We start from the raw sequence: 19,037 nt of genomic DNA on the forward strand, positions 1-19,037 counted from the left end.
TTTAATTTACAAGGAAGTGTTTATTAGCCAAAGTATCCTTCTTTTGCTGTGGATTCAGAGGCATCACAGACTACCTGAGGCATGACACATCACATGTTTGTTGTTCTTTCAGAGAGCCTTGCCAGCTGCCAACGCTGGGGTACGTCAAGGGCCCTGGTCAGGTAGCAGGATTCTAATCACATTTTTTTTTCAGGTACCTGCCACGTTGTTGTCTAACCCAGATCACAAGATTCCAGGACTTCCTGGTGCAGAAGAATCAAGGCACTATACCAACACCGAAGGGCATGGGCTGCACGCTGTGGTGGTCATTTTCCCCTTACAGGAGCTAATGCTTTAACCTTCCAGGCTGTGAGGTGGTCAGAGGCCAGTGGCTGGTCCAGCATCTCCCAGTGGCTGACAGTCAAGGGCTACACTCCCAGGCTGCCCCAGGAAGCAGTTCCTACTTGCCAACCCATGGCTGGGTACCATCTTTACAGTGAGTCAATCCAATCGACTGCTGTCACTGCTGCTTGCTTGCCTTCCAGGTGGGTGGAAACGTCCTGTGGATCAGGGTGAGCCCACAGAGGATGAGGAACACCCCTCCCCACCACAAGATCTCCTGGCACTCTCCATACAGCACGTAGCCTAAGATGGCCTGTGAGAGAGACAGCTGTAAGGGCCCTGGCCTAGCCTGGTAGGCGCCACAATTCCTGGGCTGACTTCTTCCTGAGGGGACTAGAGGCCATAGTCTGGTGCTTCACATGGAGCAACCGCCTTCTGATCAATCCATGTATTTCTGTCTCCTCTGTGGAAGTCAGAGGTTACCCCCAGGTAAGCCCTGAGGCTCGGCAGGCCAGCAGGTAGGGCCAGTACTTAGTTAGTACCTAGTAATCATATAGCCAAGCTAGGCTATCTTCCAATTCAAGACTGGATTCCCTTGACCAGACCCCCCTAAACCCTATAGCTAATGTTAAAGTTCTTGCCAAGGGACTTCAGATAGCTGGTGTTATCCCTGAGTGACACAAGTTTCATTCCTAAGTTTTCCATGTTTAACTGTTCCTTGTCTGGAGCCAGTCCAACCTCTGTTTTACTTCCTGTGCTCTCTAGAGCCTGGAAAATCAGGGGTTTCCCAAGGACAACTCACCCAGGACCCTAAGAACAAGGTCACCAGGCTACTCACCGAGCAAAGTATGTTTGAAAAAGTCACTGTGACAGATGCAATGGCCGAAGACATAGAGAAACTGAGCCCCCGGCTAAAGAAGGTCCACATCAGAGAATTGGTGCTTGCCATGGCAATAACGCCCAAGACACGTAAGCCAATATTCACCTGCAGGAGAAAGTGTTACTGCAGCACAACCTTGAAAGCCTGGGGGAATCTTTACAAGTCCCCTACAAAGCATACGCAGACCCTTATTGGCAGGATGAGGAATTTGCCTGCAGACAGGGGGGAGGGTTTTCTTCCATGAAGACCTCAAATTTCTCATAGCTGGGTAGTCCTCTGGAAAGGGATGACTTTCCAAAAGGACTGTAAATCGCCACAAATCTAAATAATCAAGCAGTCCCCTGTCCAGATCAGGAGCTAGTTTGACCATCAGCCCACCTCCGCAGACCCTCAGTCACAACTCTTGCCAAAGACAGCAAGAGATGCACAACCAGTTATCTCACCTTGGGTGCCACGTGCTGAAAAAAGCTAGGGCAAGGGGACTTACACTGAGAGGTGGGCTTAGGGGGTCCTCCCTCAGGAGGCAGTGCCTAAAACCAGGTAGTCCCGCAGGGGCGCGGGCGGGAACCGAGGTTAAGGGCCCTCCTCCCGGCCCCGCCCCCTCCTCCCGCCCCGCCCCGCGCGGCGCCCCGCCCTCATCCCCGCCCCCGCGCGGCGCCCCGCCCCCGCCCCCGCCCCGCCCCCATCCGCGCCGCACCTTGCTCCCGAAGGCCAGCTTGGCTGCGGTGGCCGCCAGGGCCCCGAAGGCACCGGCGCACAGACAGTTGAACACGCCCCGGAAGCGGCGCCGCATCGCGCCTTTCTGTCGGCGAGCAGGTAACTCCACGGGTGAGTCAGGGTAAGCGGCCACAGACACGGCGGCACCCGAGGACGGCGGCCGGGCCGCCATGAGGTCCGCTGCGCGCGCCACAGCCCACCGCCACGCACGCCGCCACCCGCCGTGAGCCCGGCGAGGGCGGAGCCAGGCGGGTGTGGCGAATCTGCCGCCGTGGGGAATCCGATGCCGAGGCGAGCCTACAAATGCAGGGAATCTGGAGCCGAGACCCTGCAGCTGATGCAAACCGGCGACTAAGGCGAAACTCGGGGATCTGGTAGCTGAGGACCATGCGCCACTGAAGGGAACGTGCTACCCTACCGAGAAGTCCCTACTGTGAGAGAGGAATCTGCTGCTGACGTGAACTTGGGGAGGAGGGGAACCTGCCGCGGAAGTAACCTTGTTCCTGAAAGAACCCTGCAGTCAAAGGAAACCTGCTCCTGAGAAGGCGGGGTGGTCTGTAGCTCCCTATCTGCCACTTTACATGGATGTGCACCTAAAATGCTGACCCTGAAGCCAGTCTGCATGTTCAAGGCACCTCTGTTCCCTAGTGGATGCTGGAGATGGTGGATCCGGAGACCGGTCGCTTGAGACAGAACGCTGCCTGGGATATAATAACGTCGTTTGTTAATCACTCTGCCTGGACCATCAGAACCACAGTCACTTCTGAGTCTGTGTAAACGAAAACAACAACAAAAAACGAAACACTGCCCCCCTCCCCCAGAAAAAAACAAAACCGTAGCGTCATCTACTGTCGATAATTCCAGATCCTCAGAGTGCTGAGGCCGTTAAGATCGCAAGTAAATGGTTATCCTGAGCAACTTAGGGAGACACTGTATCACTTAAGAAGAGGGCTGGGCAGCCAGGCATGGTGGCACACACCTGTGATTCTAGCACTTCTGAGGCTGAAGCAGAATCACTGAGTTTGAGGACAGTCTGTCCAACATAGCAGGTACTAGGCTAAGGACTTTTTGAGACTCTCAAAAAGGTGGTTTTGTTTGTTTTTCATAAAGGAGCCTTGAGGCTATAGCTCAGTGCTTCGGTAATACATGAGAAATCCTGAACTCAATGGCAGTGTATATGGATATGTGTTGGGGATAAATTTCCTTAAAAAACAGAGTGCTGTAGAAGTGTATAAAGTGGGCCAGGGGTGGTGGTTGGTGCACCTTGGGAGGCAGAGGCAAGTGGATCTCTGTGAATTTGAGAACAGCCTGTTCTACATAGCTCTACAGAGCCAGGGCTACACAGCAAAACTTGTTTTGTAGATATATAAGATACAAATAATAATTTATATGTATGAGGCTTGGATGAAACACTTTATCCCGTTAACGAACTTTTTCATGGACATTCTTCCATGCCACCTTGCTTCTCATGCAGGTGGTTTTGTGGTTGAAATAAAAGGATGGATTACCGGGGCTGGAGATTACTTAGCAATTATTAGCAATTAGGCAGCTCACAACCTTCCCAGTGCCTCCCAACCTCATACCTCCAGAGGACCCAATATTCTTTTCTGGCCTCCACAGGCCCTGGCCTCGTGTGTGTGTGTGTGTGTGTGTGTGTGTGTGTGTGTGTGTGTGTGTGTGTGTATATATACATACCTAAACACAAATACACATAATAAATAAAATTAAATTTTAAGTAAAAAGCATAGATTATTCTCATTAGTCCTATGTAGTATAAACTGCCGGGAGCCATCCCTGGCTTGGTGGGAGGAGAAGGTGCTTCTTTCTTCTCCTCCGGTCGGTTCTTCTTGAGGCACCCAAGGGGGATAGGAATTGGAAGAGCGTCAGCATGGGTAAGACTTGGTCTTACAAGATTCGGGGTCTTACGAGATATTTAGGGTTGCTGTTTAATAAAATCCTACTTGTCTACGTTACTAAAGTTTACTTACTAGGCAATCTGTTTGATCCTCTGAGGCTAGAAACTACAGTTTCTGGCCACTAGCACCTCAGCCCAGGGACAGCAGAGGATTAGGCAATGCCTTTTTTCTGTCTCTGCAGGCGCTGCTAGGCTCTAACTTAGGTCTGTTAGTTTGAGGTCGCAGGAAGAAAAGACACTTAAAGAAGTTATTGTAGTTTATTACTAAGTGTAAAAAGTTTCCTATGAAAGCTATCTAAGAGAAGAAATGGAAAGGTCCTAAGTGGGGAAAGGGAAAAAATTCTAACAAAGGAAAAAATTCTAAGTGGAGAGATTCTAAGCAGGGAAGAAAGAAGAGGGAGAGAAGAGAAGAGAGAGGAGAGTGAAGAGAGAAGGAGGAGAGTGGGGGGGTGGGGGGGGGGGAGGGAGAGAAAGTGAGCCGCTAACGAACATCCCTTTGTCTTATACATCTTTCAGAATACATGATCACGTTACAAAGTTCATCACAAGTTCACACCAAAATTCAAATCATAAATTGAAATAGAAGTTTACAACAGTGAATGTTTACATGCATATCCATTAGGAGTAATTATCTGACCAAACATCCATCACCTGTCTAGCTCCACAGGTTCACCGAAGGTTTAAAACTATAACTAAGGGGCTGGTGAGATGGCTCAGTGGTTAAGAGCACTGACTGCTCTTCCAGAGGTCATGAGTTCAAATCCCAGCAACCACATGGTGGCTCACAACCATCTGCAATGATATCTGATGCCATCTTGTGGGGTGTCTGAAGACAGCTACAGTGTACTTACATATAATAAATAAATAAATAGTTAAAAAAAACTATAACTAAGAAATTAGTGAAGTTTTGTATAAACCCAGGCAATATTTTCTCTTCTGTCCTAGCACCTATAATAAATCGTGAGTGACCTTTGGTTAATTGTTTTACTACCACCTTGGAATGTGCTCTGAGCAGAAGAAAGTCTGGTTACTATCTAAGGACAAAAGTAACTGATAACACTCGGGAGACTGGCAGAGTTCTCATTGCAGCCTTGACTATCAGAAAGGGACATAATACCAGTCCCACTATAAAAAGAGCGAAATAATCATTGATATAATTTTAGGAATTCTTATAGGATCAGCATTAAGACTTAAGAAGTCGTCTATTTGTCTATATAGCATCACTACAAGACAGTACATCTTCATGGGTCTGCAGAGATCTGCTCCAAAGGGGTGTCCTATTGCTTAGTGATTGTTACATATGTTTAATAATAATAATAGGAAAAGTATATTAATAGCAGGAATTTTTCCTAAAATATGTCCGCCACAGCCTTGCTGAATGGGGACACTTGTCGCAGATTATATAATAATCCAAGGCAAGCATTTCAGGATGATCAACTGCTAATTATTAGCTTGTCCCATTATGGCTCCTGACAATAAACCATTCTACTTTGCAGATAAGGAAATCGAGACTCATGGGCACTCACTATAGTGTTCCACTTAATAGTGGAGATAGTGTGTGGCAACAACAGACAGGTGAAGCTAAAACAAATCTAAGCTGCATGTGTCAGAGACTTCATCCCAGGGATTAGAAAGATAATACAGTGCTCCTAGCAGAAATGGCCTTCTGCTAGTAGCAGAATGTTTTTGTAGTCATTGTTCAAAAGCTTGGTAGCTATACCACCATAGGGCTACTATGTCTCACTGTTAGCATTAGCCTTAAAGAGTCCTAGAGACATTCGTGGATGGTGGTCAGCACTTTCTCTGAAATGTTAGAGGCTCGTCTTGAGTATGTGAAAAGTCTTTAGATTTTCTCACATGATACATCTTTAAAATGAGATTCATGTATTCTATAAATAATGGCACCGCAAAGTGTAAATTAAAAGAAGTACAAGGTTGCCCCATGTGTCACTCAGAAAGTGAGGATCAGGTGATTACTATGCAGATGAGTGGGGATGACTCAGTGAACAAATGGTAGAATGTCCTCTTGTAGTGAGAAGCATTGTGTTTAAATCATATTTGAACTTAACAGAAGAAACTGATAAGCTTAAAAGGGATTATTCTTATGAACATCTATCAAGAGCACTTTTGGAAATATTATCTGGTGTTGAGTATCAGAACACTAAGAAATCAAAGAGTAAGTGTCATTTTAGGTAGAAGGAGATATTTGCTTTTGGCTTGAAAGTTTGGGAAATTAACTTCATGTATTCATTTTCAACTCTGTTCCCCTTGCCTTTTTAACTTTTGTTAGTATTTTACAGTTAAAATCTATATATTTCTGTTTTACTCTGTAGCCATAATCTCAACATTTTAAAAAGCCAGGCTTTACATTTAATGTACTCAGAGCTAACCAGCTATACTTTTGATGGATTAATACTTTGGTTCTTTATACATAATTTTTTTCTTCAGCTGGATCTTGATTGCAGAGAAGTTTCTGGGTTGTTTTCTTGTTGTTGAGACAACAAGACATGTTCTGGCAGAGTAAGATAAGCAACTATTCACACATCTTATGCATGCTCTGTAGAGAAATAATGGGAAACAGTGTATTGTCTAGCTATGTAACTTCCAAAATTAGTGATTTTAAACCAAACTAAGACCAAGGAAAGCTAGGGGGTTGATTTAGGTTATTATTTGTGTATCCATGTCAAAACCTGACTAACCTGGGTGTATACAACTAAAATCCTAGACTTTGGAGGTAGAGCCAGGAGGATGAGGTGTGACACCCTCTTCTGGCCTCAAAGGATACTAGGCACACAAGTGGTACATGTAGATACACAAAGGCAAGATATTTATACACATTTTTTGAAAAAAGATTTTATTTAAAAAACTGGACATGTAGAAAATGGCCATGACAACAGTAAAAAACAAACAAACAAACAAACCAATATGAACAAGTTCTATACAAAATAGCCATCAGATTCACAGTGAGTTTAAGTGAATCTAAGGAGAAAAGCACCTGACCAGAATTCACCAGAGACCTCAGCTATAGACTGTTTTATTTTGAGTCTTCCAGAATTTACATGTGACTTGAAATGCATTGTTACCCACTTAGCAGTCTGCTGAGTTTCCATGCAGAATATCCATCAGAATACTCAGGATTACTGCACACCATGATTCATAATTAAGGTCTTTTAGTTTAGTTTCTACCATGTGAGCAAATACAATCTCACTTCTAAAGAATCAATCTAAACAAAGTGATGTGTATGAAGATAGCTGGGATCCTTAGAATTTGCTCTTTCTTTCTTCTTTCAAAAATACATTTTCAGCACGCAACTTTTCTATCTCCTGTAATTAAAAAAAAAAAGGAAATTAAGTATCTAATTGCTATAGGAGAAGCTCTTATTAAGTATCTATTCATATTAAAACTACCATGTTTGATTTATAAGTTAGTATTAAATAAACATCTGGCCTCTATGAGAACTTAACCCACTGTAGCAGTATTATTGGGTGGCTCTCACAGACTTAGAGCCCCACCCACTGGGAAGGCTCAGACAAGAGCTCTGCTGTGAGAGTTCTGTTTCAGACTGGATTTCAGAGTGTGACCCTGTCTCAAAAAACCCAACGTGAAATAGCAGTGACCACTTTTCTTTACTACCATCTCTAAAACCACCATTTATTTACAATACTTTCAGTTTTACCTCAGCAAGCCTGACGTTTTCCTTCTTCAGTCGTACTACATATTGAATCTTCTGATGGAGGTTTTGATGACCTACCAATTTTCCATTTTCCTCAGCAAGAAACTCTAGTTGCTTTCTCAACATTTCCATTTCCTGTCAACCCAAGGATAGAAGATCACAATATGATCTCTTTTCAAGAGCACCAATCAAGGGGTAGTCAAGCTTCTGTGGGCATATCTCTGCACTCCAGAGAAACTGAACCGGAGATTTGGTTTTTACTTATTCTGCTTACTCAAGTATTTCTACGTAGCATGGAGAACCCAACACACCTGGAAAGTTCTCTCCCTTTCTTCATACATTTCTTCCAACTTTGACCGCAGTTGTTCCTTTTCCTGAAATGCTCTAGACTCCAAAGTTCTGGTTCGCTCAATTTCCTCGCTCATTCTGTGGCAGACCTTCTCCTTGCTGTGAAGTGTACGCTGGACTTCTTCTAGACTGGAATAAGTATCAGTTTATGGTATTTCAAGGAAATAGAGTTATACAACAGGACTCAAAGTAGGTTTTTTTCTTCTAAGTATAGAATTTTGATTTGAAAGTATCACTGATCTCAGGTCTCCTGTACATAAGCTAGAACTGGGCAGGCTTAGGTGGTAGAACACTTTCCTGACACGGCCCAGGCCCTCAGCTCCACCCTCAGCATGGAAAAGAGAATATCAGATACGATTGCTCTGTTAGATCAAGACTTCCATACTGAGAAAAACTCATCAAACCATTTTATTTATTTATTTGGAGCCAGGCTCTTGTGTAGTCCAGGCTAACTCATAAAAAAGTTTAGTATAAAACTTAGCTTGTCCAAGTGGAGATAGAAGTAAGGTATCATTACAGTCTGTAGGCTTTATTGTGTCTGATCTCAAAATGATCATTTCTGCTTTAAAAACCTAGTCCTTAGACAATGGAACGTTAGTCCTTTCCTCAGGGGTGTGTACTTTACCCATTTTATATAACTCAAAGAAAAAAGTGTAGGACTTCACTCACTTTATAAAACTGTTCCAATTTTTTAAGATTTCCAGTTAAAACAGTTACAATGCATACAGAATGTAATACTGACTGCCAAAACGAGGTGGTACTCAGGATCTAAACCTCCCCACAGGCTAACTCAGTCTAGGTGATGTGTTTCCAGAGCATGCTCAGGTGATGCAGGGAAGTCTTCTACGTCTGCTTTGGTGGGACACAAAATTCAGATGGTGCCTCTGCCTACCTTCCTGTGGGTGAGGTGTTACGGCCTGAATAGGAAAAGTTCCCTTGGGGTCCTATTTCCACTTGGTTCCTAGCTAACTGGCACTATTTTGGAAGGTTGTGGAACCTTTAGGAAGTAGAAACTTTCTGGAAAACTTTCTAACTCTGGGGACCATGCCTTGAGGTTAAATGATCTGTTTGAGACAGGGTTTTCTCTATGTAGCCCTAGCTGTCCTGGAACTTACTATGTAGACAAGGATAGCCTTGAACTCAAGAAAGTCACCTGCCTCTGCCTTCTGAGCACTGGGATTAAAGGTGTGCATCATCAATTTTTATTGCCCAGCCATACTTCTGTTTTCTCCCTGAAGCCCGCCTACAAATGAGACTTAGCTTCCTACTCTTGAACCATGCCATTCCCCACCATGATTGGCTATATATCACCTGGAACTATAAATCAAAATAAAACCTTTCTTCTTCTTTTTTTTGGTCAGTGTTGTATTGAAGCAGTGAGAAAGAAATGAAGACACTTGGCTTCTTGTTTATGAAACAATCTGATGTAGTAGTGACAGAGAACATGAACTCATCTACTCCCAGCAGTTGCTGGTGTCTGTCATCCGAGGAGCGTGAGCACAGTGAGCTCCACCTTTTCCTTGCTGGACACTAGTTTTCTAAGCCCTGAGGATGTCTGGTCTACATAATAACTTTAGGTCAGCCAGGACTCCAGGGCTACAAAATGAGACCTCGAAGGAAAAAAAAAAGAAAAGAAAAGAAAAGAAGAACAGGAGCAGCAGCTACTGCTGCCACTGTCCTGTGAAGATATGATGTTGGAACTGTGTGTGCCTAATGTAGCCCCAAAATCCCAAAAGCAGAATAGTGGGAATCTCAGTTCCTGATGGTATCACCAAGTCCACTGTCATATGGAATTAATTATTTCCTGCCTGCGCTACTGCAGTGTTATATCTAGATCCCATAGCATTTAAGAAGATGTGCTGTCTGTGTGTCCACAGTGCAGTGTGAGCTCTTCATGCTTCGAGGACCACATACTACCAAGGACTTTGCCACCATATACCATGCCACACAGATCTCAAAGGATGTATCTAAATTTGCTGCAGTTCTAAAAAAAGCTGATTAGTTCACCGTCCTATGTGTCAGCTTGACTACTGATAGCTGGAAGCATTAAACTACTCTTACTGTCCATGAGGAGAAACCTCACAGCAACTCAATAAACCTGAAGATTGCACATGTGTTAGTGTGTGTTTGTTTAAAGTGGCTTGACTTGAAACCCCTGTTGAGAAAGTGGCAACAAGAAAAATAATTTTGGTGCTAGAGAGATGGCTGAGAAGTTTAATACTAAGCACCCATAAAGGGCAGGTCACAACTGCCTGGCCAGCTGGAGGGGCTCCAATGTCCTCTTTTGGCCTCTGCAGAGACCTACATGCATGTGTACATACCCACACATAGACAAATGCACATACATAAACATTTAAAAATCTTTAAAAAAGACTTTGATAAACATCAATTATACTCACATATACCGAAGGAAAAAAGTTATCTTATGGATGTATTGTCCCTTTAGAGGAGAATTACACCCCTAAGGGTGTAACTCCAGTTCCTGAGGGATCTGATGACTTCTGGCCTCTGTAGATACCATGTACATATATGGTGCACCAACATACATACAGGCAAAGCAACACACCCATCCACATAAAATTTAAAAAGAGAAAGAGAGAGTGAGAGAGACAAGAGACAGACACCCAGGTCTGGCAGGTTAGTTCTGCAGGTAAAACACTTGTTGCCTGAGTTTGAGACTGATGCCTACAACCCATGGTGGACAAAGAGAACCAACTCTCACATTTGCCCTCAGACCTTTACACACTTGGCATGGCATGCATACACTCCCCCTATAATAAAGTTTAGAAATATTTTTTAAAAGATTTGAACTATAAAATAGCACACTTACTTTGTTTTCATTTTCAGCATTTCTTCAGTAAGTTTATTCTATAATAAAGAAAACAAGATGGTTAGGTTCTTTAATATCTTTACTTAAAAAAAAAAAAGATGAGAGGAACAAGTCTGTTTTCCTTTGTGCTAATTAAATCAATGTCCATTTCCAGAGTCCCATGTGTATATACAAAAGGCTACTGGTTCACAAGCATTCCAGCACAGAAGATACTACACTTCTAAGTCCTAAGTGGATAACTGTATGTGGGAGACACAGTGCTTCCTACAGAGGGACAGAGACAGATATATTCTTCCTTCTTTCTGTCAATGGTTAGAGGCACAGACCACAGTAACTGTTCTGTGCCAGTCTCCCAAGTACTGGAATTACAGACAGATAAACCTTTACTTCTCAATTATATATTAATATATGGTTTCTAGAATAAATAACCTTGAATGTTATTTATAAAAGCAATTCTCATAGAAGAACTTTGTATATAAAAAAAAGCCATACATTAGCAAGTCTTTCTTTGATAATCTCCTCTTCGTGTTCATTCTTCAGCTGAAGACTGTCTGGGTAACTCTGACTGCTGCAGAGATTAGTGAATAGACAGGGAAACATCATCAAGTATAGTCAAGAATTAATTTAGCATTTATTATATGTAGTTACAGCACAGCTACCGCTGGTGATTAGTACAGATAATCAGTGTGCCCACAGGTGGAATAAATATTCATACCAATATCAAAGCAAGAAGAGTAGAGTGCAAAAATCTAACCAAAGCTTGGCAGAAGAGTTAGTGGAGAAACTTAGCTAAGAGTGGCAACCTGCAGATCAACTGTGAATAAATGAAAGCAGACTATCAGCAACTACAAGAGGGTAGTCTGGTAGTCTGGCCTCTGGGGACCTGACTCTTCCCTATTATTTCAGACTGTTAGCTTGCAGTTTCTGATGACTACTCTGGCTTCACATGTAAACAAACATCAAGGACACCCTTCACAGAAAATAAACGCTTCATCAACAAATAAAGGGACTACAGTCTGGATTGCACATGCATTTCTGCAAGGTTTCCTGGGTTGGGAGAATAAATGTAGTTCAGTGGGCCAGGAAGACTTGACTGTAGAACCTGCTTGAGTGATGTGGCCTTTGCTAGGAATCTCTTATATGAGCAGGAGATAAAGAAGGCTTAGCACAGCACAGCAGGGCTTCTCTCTTCTTTCTCAAATGTAGCCTAGTTAACTGACAATGAGACTCAATGTCAAAGTCACCCAAGGTCAAGGAAAGGAGTGTAGCATGTGCAATGATCCATATTTAGGGGGAAGAAAAAAAATTATATACACATATATCTCATATATCATCAAGACCCAGACAGTAGGGCTGGGAAGATGGCTCCACAGTCCACAGTGCTTGCCATTCTTCCAGAGGACTATGGTTTGATTCTCACCATCCACATGGTGGCACACAACCACCTGTAACTCTAGTTAGTTCTAGAACCCAACACTGTCTTATGACAGCCACAGGCACCAGGGACATTGTTACAGACACACATATGGACAAAACACCTATATATATAAAATAAGATCCAGACATTAAGTACTTCAGAGCTTGGTAGCCATATAACATGCCAATCATTCAGTGTGGTGATTGAAAGAAAGCAAGCCAGGCTTGGTAGCTTACAGTGTTGAGTCTAGTACTCAGGAGGGAGAGGTATGTATATCTCTGAGTTAAAGGCCAGCCAAAGCTACACAGTAAGACAGTCTCAAAAGAAGAAAACAAAAAACAAAAAAATGGAAGGTAATTATGCACCAACAGAATGTTAAGAATGACCTGTGAATTAGATTGGGTTATAGTTTGTACAAACCTGAAAAGAAGTGAAATAAAGTACTTTAAATTGTGGTTTAATAAATGACTTGGGAAAGTTATGTAGCTTGGGAACTAGGTGAGTAGACTTACAGATCTCAGAATCACTAGAGCAGTGCTGCTCAACCTTCCTAATGCTGTGACCCATTAACAGAGTTCCTCGCATGGTGATTCCTACCATAAAAATTATTTCATTGCTACTTTATAACTGTAATTTTGCTGTTACAGATCCCAGTGTAAATACCTCATATTCAAGGTATCAGAAACATTTATGTTGTCAGTAGAGCTGCCTTTAACACGCTCAAGTCTTTGTTATCCCATAGATTTTAGTCTCAGGACAGTTTTTAGACTTCTAAGATTACCTTTAAAAGCAGGGACCCAATCTGGGGGTGGTGAAATTCAATAAGAGTCCCATCCCAGAGAATTCTTTATGGTCCATTTCACCTGCCTGCTTTTTGCTGTGTTGGAGACAGTCTTATGTAGCCTAGGTTAGCCTTCAATTTGATATGCAGCCAAAGATGACCGAACATCTTGAGTAGGGATACAGACAGGCATATATTACTACACCAAGTTTATAAGTGGTCCTTTCTGTTGTCAATCCTAATGTAAAATGTTGATAAGGAACATCAAAATTCTCTACTGTATACTTAACTAGTTAATGAAAGACATACACCCCAGCACCCCGTGCTTTCCACTCTGTTTTGCTTTGTTTGTTGTAGTGGATGTTGAGCCCAGGGCCTTAGATATGCTTAAGCAAGATGCTGAGGATGGCTTGGCCTGCCTAGGTTGCTTTCCCTGAATCATATTGAGAAGTAGAGCTGATTGGTATGGAACTCTCCCTTTTTCTGCAGGTTTTCTTGAATCTTATTTATATATTTAAAAAACAAAAATGGCTGAGCAATGGTGGCACACACCTTTGATCTCTCTGTACTTGGGAGGAGGAAGCAGGTAGATCTCTATGAGTTATAGGCCAGCCTAGTCTACAGAGTGAGTTCTAGGTCAGCCAAAGCTATAGGTAAAAACCCTGTCTGGAAAAAACCAAGACAAAAAACCAAAAAGCCTGGTGTAGTGGTGTGTCCATTTAGTCCCAGCACTAGAGGAAAGGCCAGCCAGGTCTACAAAGTGAATTCTAGGACATAGTGAGGTACTGTCTCAAAAACAAACAAATGAACAAACAAAACAAAAAAACTTTAAAATGTAAGTAGTTTGGTTTAAATATTTCACATCTTCTAAATATATTCCAAATGCTTAGCTCACTGAGCTGATAAGTGGTAAATGTCTTATCCTGCAATGCTACACACAACCTCATGAGACTCAACTCAAAACCAACCGAGCACTTGTCAGGTCACAGGATGTCCTGTGTCTGGTGGAGTGAGTCCACTTCAACCTCACTCCCTTAAGGCCGCGCAGGCAGGCCAGTCCAGGAGGAGGGCTTCTGGCTCTTACCCACTCTCCTTCTGCCTTTTCACATCGTCCAGCTGACTTTGCAAGAGCCAGTTTTTCTCTCTTAATTGCTGAGACTCCAGGCGCAGATTTTCCATTTCATATAATTGATCCTGAAAATACACCAAATAACTGTTCTTTCAGAAGACATATAGACTGTGTGTTATTTTGCTTCTCAAAGTTGTGACTGAAGCTGGGTGTAGTGGCACACACCTTTGATTCCATACTTAGAAGGCAGAGGCAAGCACAACTGAGAGTTTGAGGCTACCCTGGACTACATAGGGAGTTCCAAGACAGCCAGGGCTATGAATTGAGACCCTGTGTTAACACACCCACTCGATCAAAGAAAAGGTTGTGACCAAGACAGGTATTCTTTTTTACATTCCTCTTTAAGCAACAGGTTATTGGATTAAACAAGTTTGTGACAAGGCCTGAGAAGACAGCTCAGTCAGTACAGTGCCTGCTCTGAGATCCTCCCTAAAAAGGAAGGTGGAAAGTGATAATAAATCCACGTAATGTTGACCTCTGGGCTCCGTAAGCATTGCACGCACATTCACATAACACACGCACATATTAAAACTGTGCTGAGATAATACATTGTTCCTATTAAGCTGGCAAAGATTCAGATACTGGACAGCACTATGAGGTGAAAAATCAAGGAATCGGGCCTCTTCTTCATTGTCCATGACATGTGGTTGTGGAAACTGTATACTATTGTGTAAACCTCCCTCACAAGGCAGAGAAATGGTTAGGAACGTTAGTAAAGTATATCAGTACACACTGAAAGGCTTTAAAAGGGAAGGAAAGGAAACTGGGAGCTCCCAGGGACAATCAACTAGAGTGCAAGGGGTCAAGGGTGGGAGGAAGACTTCTCTATGACACAGTCTGACCTTTTGAATTTGGATCAGCAGCAGCTAGGAGGAAGCTGTTGCCTTTCAAAATAAAGTTCACTGAAAAAAAAGAGTCATGTACCTTCATTCTGAGAATTTCCGCATTTTTGACTTCTCTCTCTTCGTTTAGCTTTGTTACAAGGTGTTGCAAAGAAGTCTTAGAGGCTCTTCCATCTTCTATCTCTTGTTCTTGTGTTTCCAAGAGTTTTGCCAAATGAGCTTGAAAATGGGGTGGTGTTTTGGGACTCTGAAATAAAACCATACTTTATCCAAATGCTTGATTGCATGATGCTAGTAAGATTTCATTTTCAGTCTATACACTGAACAGATAAAACATGCATTTTCATGTACATGCCAAGCCCCTGAGTACAGTGCATGCTGATAAAGGTCATTTACCTTATTATTTTCATTTTTATCCAAGTAAAACAAGACGTTACTAAGTAGAAAGCAGACGGGGCACTAACGAAGAGCTTTTCCTTTAAAATAACAAAAACCCACAACAACAACAAAACAAACAAAACTCCCCATTATTTACAAATGTTTCCTCATTTAAAAAGCTGATTATTCTGAAATGCAGTTTCTGGGAACGTACCTGTGGACAGTCGGTAGCAGAGCCCATCACATGCTCCAGCTGCCTCATCTTCAAGTTGTACTCACTCTTCTTCTGCTCCACTTCCTCTTTCTCCTGGTTTAACTGGGCACATTCAACAGATAAAAGGTTACAGTTTAGAAAATAGCTCAGAACACACAGTCCAATTAGAAAAGTCAAGCTTCACCACTGCCAACCAGCAGAGAAAAGCAAATCAATATTACAGTGCTATGTCCCTGTTGAGATGAAAGAGATGCTCTAATGAGGACATGCAGAGCCTGCATGGTTCCTGCTATGCCAATCACTATAAACTCATGGAAAATGGGGAAGGTTGTTATCCCTAAAACAAACTAGAACTCCCTATATGGCCAGCAATTTCAGTTCTGGTCCATAGTTGAAGGAAATAAAATTGTGTGTGTGTGTGATGCATGCATGCATGCACATATGAGTGTTCACATGTGTGTAGGCTCACATATTTGTGGGATGAATGTACATGTATGCATATGATCTGTGGGGGTCGACTGCTGCTGAGGCAGTGTCTCAGTTCACTGCTTCAGCTCGTCATTTTGCTCAGGAGAGTCATTGTTTTTGCTTACTGCATACTAGGATTATACGTGGGCCAACATGCCTACTTGGCTATTATGTGAGTTCTACAAATCAAAAATACTTGCCTGGCAACTGCTTTATCCACCAAACTATCTCCCCAGTCTGTGACACATCACATAAACAGAGGGCCACATTCCTATTTTAACTACAGCTTTGTTCACAATAACCAAAGAACATAGGAACACTAAGTATCCACCAGGAGATGCAAAGAGGAGTAATGCCGAGGTACAAAAGAACACTGGCCAGTCTGAGAGACAAGCAAACTGTCATCTGCCAGAGAGCGAATGAGCATAGAGGACGTCGTGTAATCGATAGAACCCAAGTGAAGAAAGACAAGGAAGTCAAATCTCTGTGGAATCCACAACAGCCTAGCTCAGAGGTGTTATGTAGAGTAGTGGCTACCAGAGACTGGGGAATTGAAGAGCCCGGGATGGGAGATGTCAGACAGAAGTGTTCTGACACAAGAACAGGGTTCAAATAAATGCAAGTTTTTGAGATCTAATGCAATATACTTTGAGCATAAGCAAAAATAATTTATAAAGCATAGTACAAAATGACAACAATAGATTTGAAACTGTATCACAAAATCATATGGTAGATCAAGGATATATTAACCAACTTGATTTTATCATTTTATACACACACACACACACAGACACACAGACACACACACACAGATATACACATACTCTAGCAACACATTATGGCAGGTGAGGAGCTCCACGACTGTAATCTCAGAATTCAGGAGGCTGAAGTAGGAAGGTTACCATGAGTTTGAGGACAGCCCGAATTCTAGAGTACCAGGCAAGCCAGGGCTAAGGGACATAGTAAGATTGTTTCAACCAGCTTCAGCAAAACTTATCAATATGAGCCTCATAAGTGTATCGAATTATCCGTCAATGCAAAATTGTTTTATTTGGGGCATGTATCTGCACTCTCAGTCCTCAAAGGACTGGGAGGTGGAAGCAAGAGAATTATGAGCTCAAAGCCAACCTATGATAGTGAGACCTTATCTAAAACAACAGGAAAAAAAGTTCTTAAGTGTTATATATGTATGTGTGCACAATTCATTAATTTGAAGAATGCTAAAGTTTTGTCTTAATATCTTATTATTTTCAGCCATGACCTCACTGCAGACAACGCTGTCAACGTGTCAAGTATCCAGGATAGGGAGGGAAGTGGCTAAGTGAAACTCATGTGGAAACCCAATTTTACAGTCCATCGTTGAATGCCAAAGTCCCTAATTGATCCATTTGTCCCATCTCAATAATACGGAGAACTCTGTCACAACAGGAAAGTCAGCACCATGCTAATTGTTGCGGGTGTCTGAGTGGCTTAATGTGCGGGTTACCTTGTGCTGAAGTTCCTGGATCAGTGCCTCCTTCTTGTTCAGCTCTTCTTGGGCAGACTGCAGTAGTCCAGAGTGCTTTTTTGAGGCCTCTGTGAGCATGTTCAGCTGCTCAGTGGCATGGGCCAGATCTTCACAAAGCATATCCCTCTGTTAGGGAATAATGTCCCAAAGGAAATATTTATTAACTATGCCATTCAGTTCACAAATCATTACTACATTACTATAAAATTTTAAAGTTAAGAAAGGAAATATTTAAATATTTAAAAAGTGTTTTCCTTTGGCTTATGTGATAAACCATTTCAAGATACCACTCCCAGCTGACATATGTGTAAACAGGCCTAAGTGTGACTTCTGTAGATTCAGTTTCCTGTTTGAGGTCAAGCAGTGCTCTCTTCTCAGTCGGGATTTGAAAGCTGATCTTTTCATGGAGAACACTTCAGAAGCAGACCTTACTTAATGTCTCAATAGCTGACTTTCATGGGCTTATGATTATGATACTTTACATCCATGTATGTGTGTGTACATACCCTATGTGACATGTACAGATGTCAGAGGTCATGTCAGGAATCTTTATTATCGTTCACCTTATTTTCACTGAACCTGAAGTACACCATTTTGGCTAGACTGGCTGGCCAGCAAGCACCCTGCCTTTGTCTGCCTCTGCCCTCTGGTGCTATACCATATGGTTAGACTTCAGCTGCTGTGCCACGCTTTTACATTTGCTGAGATCCAAACATGGGTCCTCATGTTTATGCAGCAAGCACTTCATCTACAGAACTATATCCTTAGTGTGACTCTGGTTTCTATATCCTAGAAGGTAACTAGCTATTAAAGATGTCTCTAGCCTAGGTACTCAGAGAAGAGCTGTAACAGCTCACCACAGCACTGACTACTGATACCTCAGAGAATAAGGTAGTACACAGTAGCCGAGAATTCCTAATGACTGCATATGTAATTCCTACTTACATAACACAGGAATACTCTGGTGACCACACTGGAGCACAATCTGCTCATCCTCTCTTCCCATATGGACAAGTGCACACTGTTTTAAAAAAGATGCTCTGAGGGCTGGAGATGTAACCATCTGTTAATAAAGTGCTGTTGCAGAGGACTGACGTTTGGGTCCCAGCGTCCACACTGGGCATCCCTTATCTACCTTACACCCAGCTCCAGAAGATCCAAAGCCCTCTTCTAGCCTCTAAGAGTACTGCATACAATCCACCCCACACAAATATAAACAGAAAAAAAAAAAAAAACAAAAAGAAAACCACGTTAAAAAAATAAATAAGGGCCTGAGGTGCTGGAAAGATAGTTCAGTCAATAAAATCCTGCCATGTATCCTAGTTACCTTGTTAACTTGATACAACACAGAGTCACCTAAGAGGAAAGCCTCAATTGAAGAATCGCCTAGATTAGATTGGCCTGTGGGTAGCACTATCTCTAGGCATGAGATAGTTAATCATGAGCCTGTGAGTTAGCCAGAAACTGAGCAATCATTCGGTGCTCCTCTATGGTTTCTGCTTTGTACTCTGCCCTGACTTCTCTCAATGATGGAGTGTGATCTGGAAGTGTAAAACAAACTGAAACTTTCCTCTCCAAGTTGTTTTCAATCAGTGTTGTATCACAGCAATAGAAAG

At 42.5% G+C, this 19,037-nt stretch overlaps 2 protein-coding genes across 3 annotated transcripts in view; both read right to left on the reverse strand.

Moving 5' to 3' along the window:
- On the reverse strand, positions 1–2,397 carry Tmem42 (transmembrane protein 42). Of its 2 annotated transcripts, none has more exons than XM_028767378.1 (3): positions 1,899–2,397; positions 1,160–1,306; positions 1–634 (listed from the first exon to the last, which is right to left on the reverse strand). In XM_028767378.1, the coding sequence occupies exons 1-3, from the start codon at positions 2,088–2,090 to the stop codon at positions 500–502; spliced, it is 474 nt and encodes a 157-aa protein (XP_028623211.1). In that variant the 5' UTR covers positions 2,091–2,397; the 3' UTR covers positions 1–499. The 2 variants fall into 2 exon arrangements, with proteins under 2 accessions (XP_028623211.1, XP_028623212.1); XM_028767379.1 differs by having other exon boundaries at positions 1–539; positions 1,899–2,137.
- A 4,590-nt stretch (positions 2,398–6,987) lies between these two features.
- The window catches only part of Kif15 (kinesin family member 15), a 72,681-nt gene continuing 60,631 nt past the window's right edge, over positions 6,988–19,037 (reverse strand). The window contains exons 27-35 of the mRNA XM_028767326.1: positions 17,401–17,547; positions 15,447–15,548; positions 14,937–15,101; positions 13,968–14,077; positions 11,178–11,253; positions 10,686–10,723; positions 7,819–7,984; positions 7,511–7,642; positions 6,988–7,157 (exon numbers count right to left, since the gene is read on the reverse strand). Of these exons, the coding sequence (XP_028623159.1) occupies positions 7,095–7,157; positions 7,511–7,642; positions 7,819–7,984; positions 10,686–10,723; positions 11,178–11,253; positions 13,968–14,077; positions 14,937–15,101; positions 15,447–15,548; positions 17,401–17,547 (999 nt within the window). The 3' untranslated portion in view covers positions 6,988–7,094. The remainder of the gene's footprint in view (positions 7,158–7,510; positions 7,643–7,818; positions 7,985–10,685; positions 10,724–11,177; positions 11,254–13,967; positions 14,078–14,936; positions 15,102–15,446; positions 15,549–17,400; positions 17,548–19,037) is intronic.

Source organism: Grammomys surdaster, unplaced genomic scaffold, assembly GCF_004785775.1.
Source record: "Grammomys surdaster isolate TR1022 unplaced genomic scaffold, NIH_TR_1.0 172, whole genome shotgun sequence".
NCBI lineage: Eukaryota > Metazoa > Chordata > Mammalia > Rodentia > Muridae > Grammomys > Grammomys surdaster.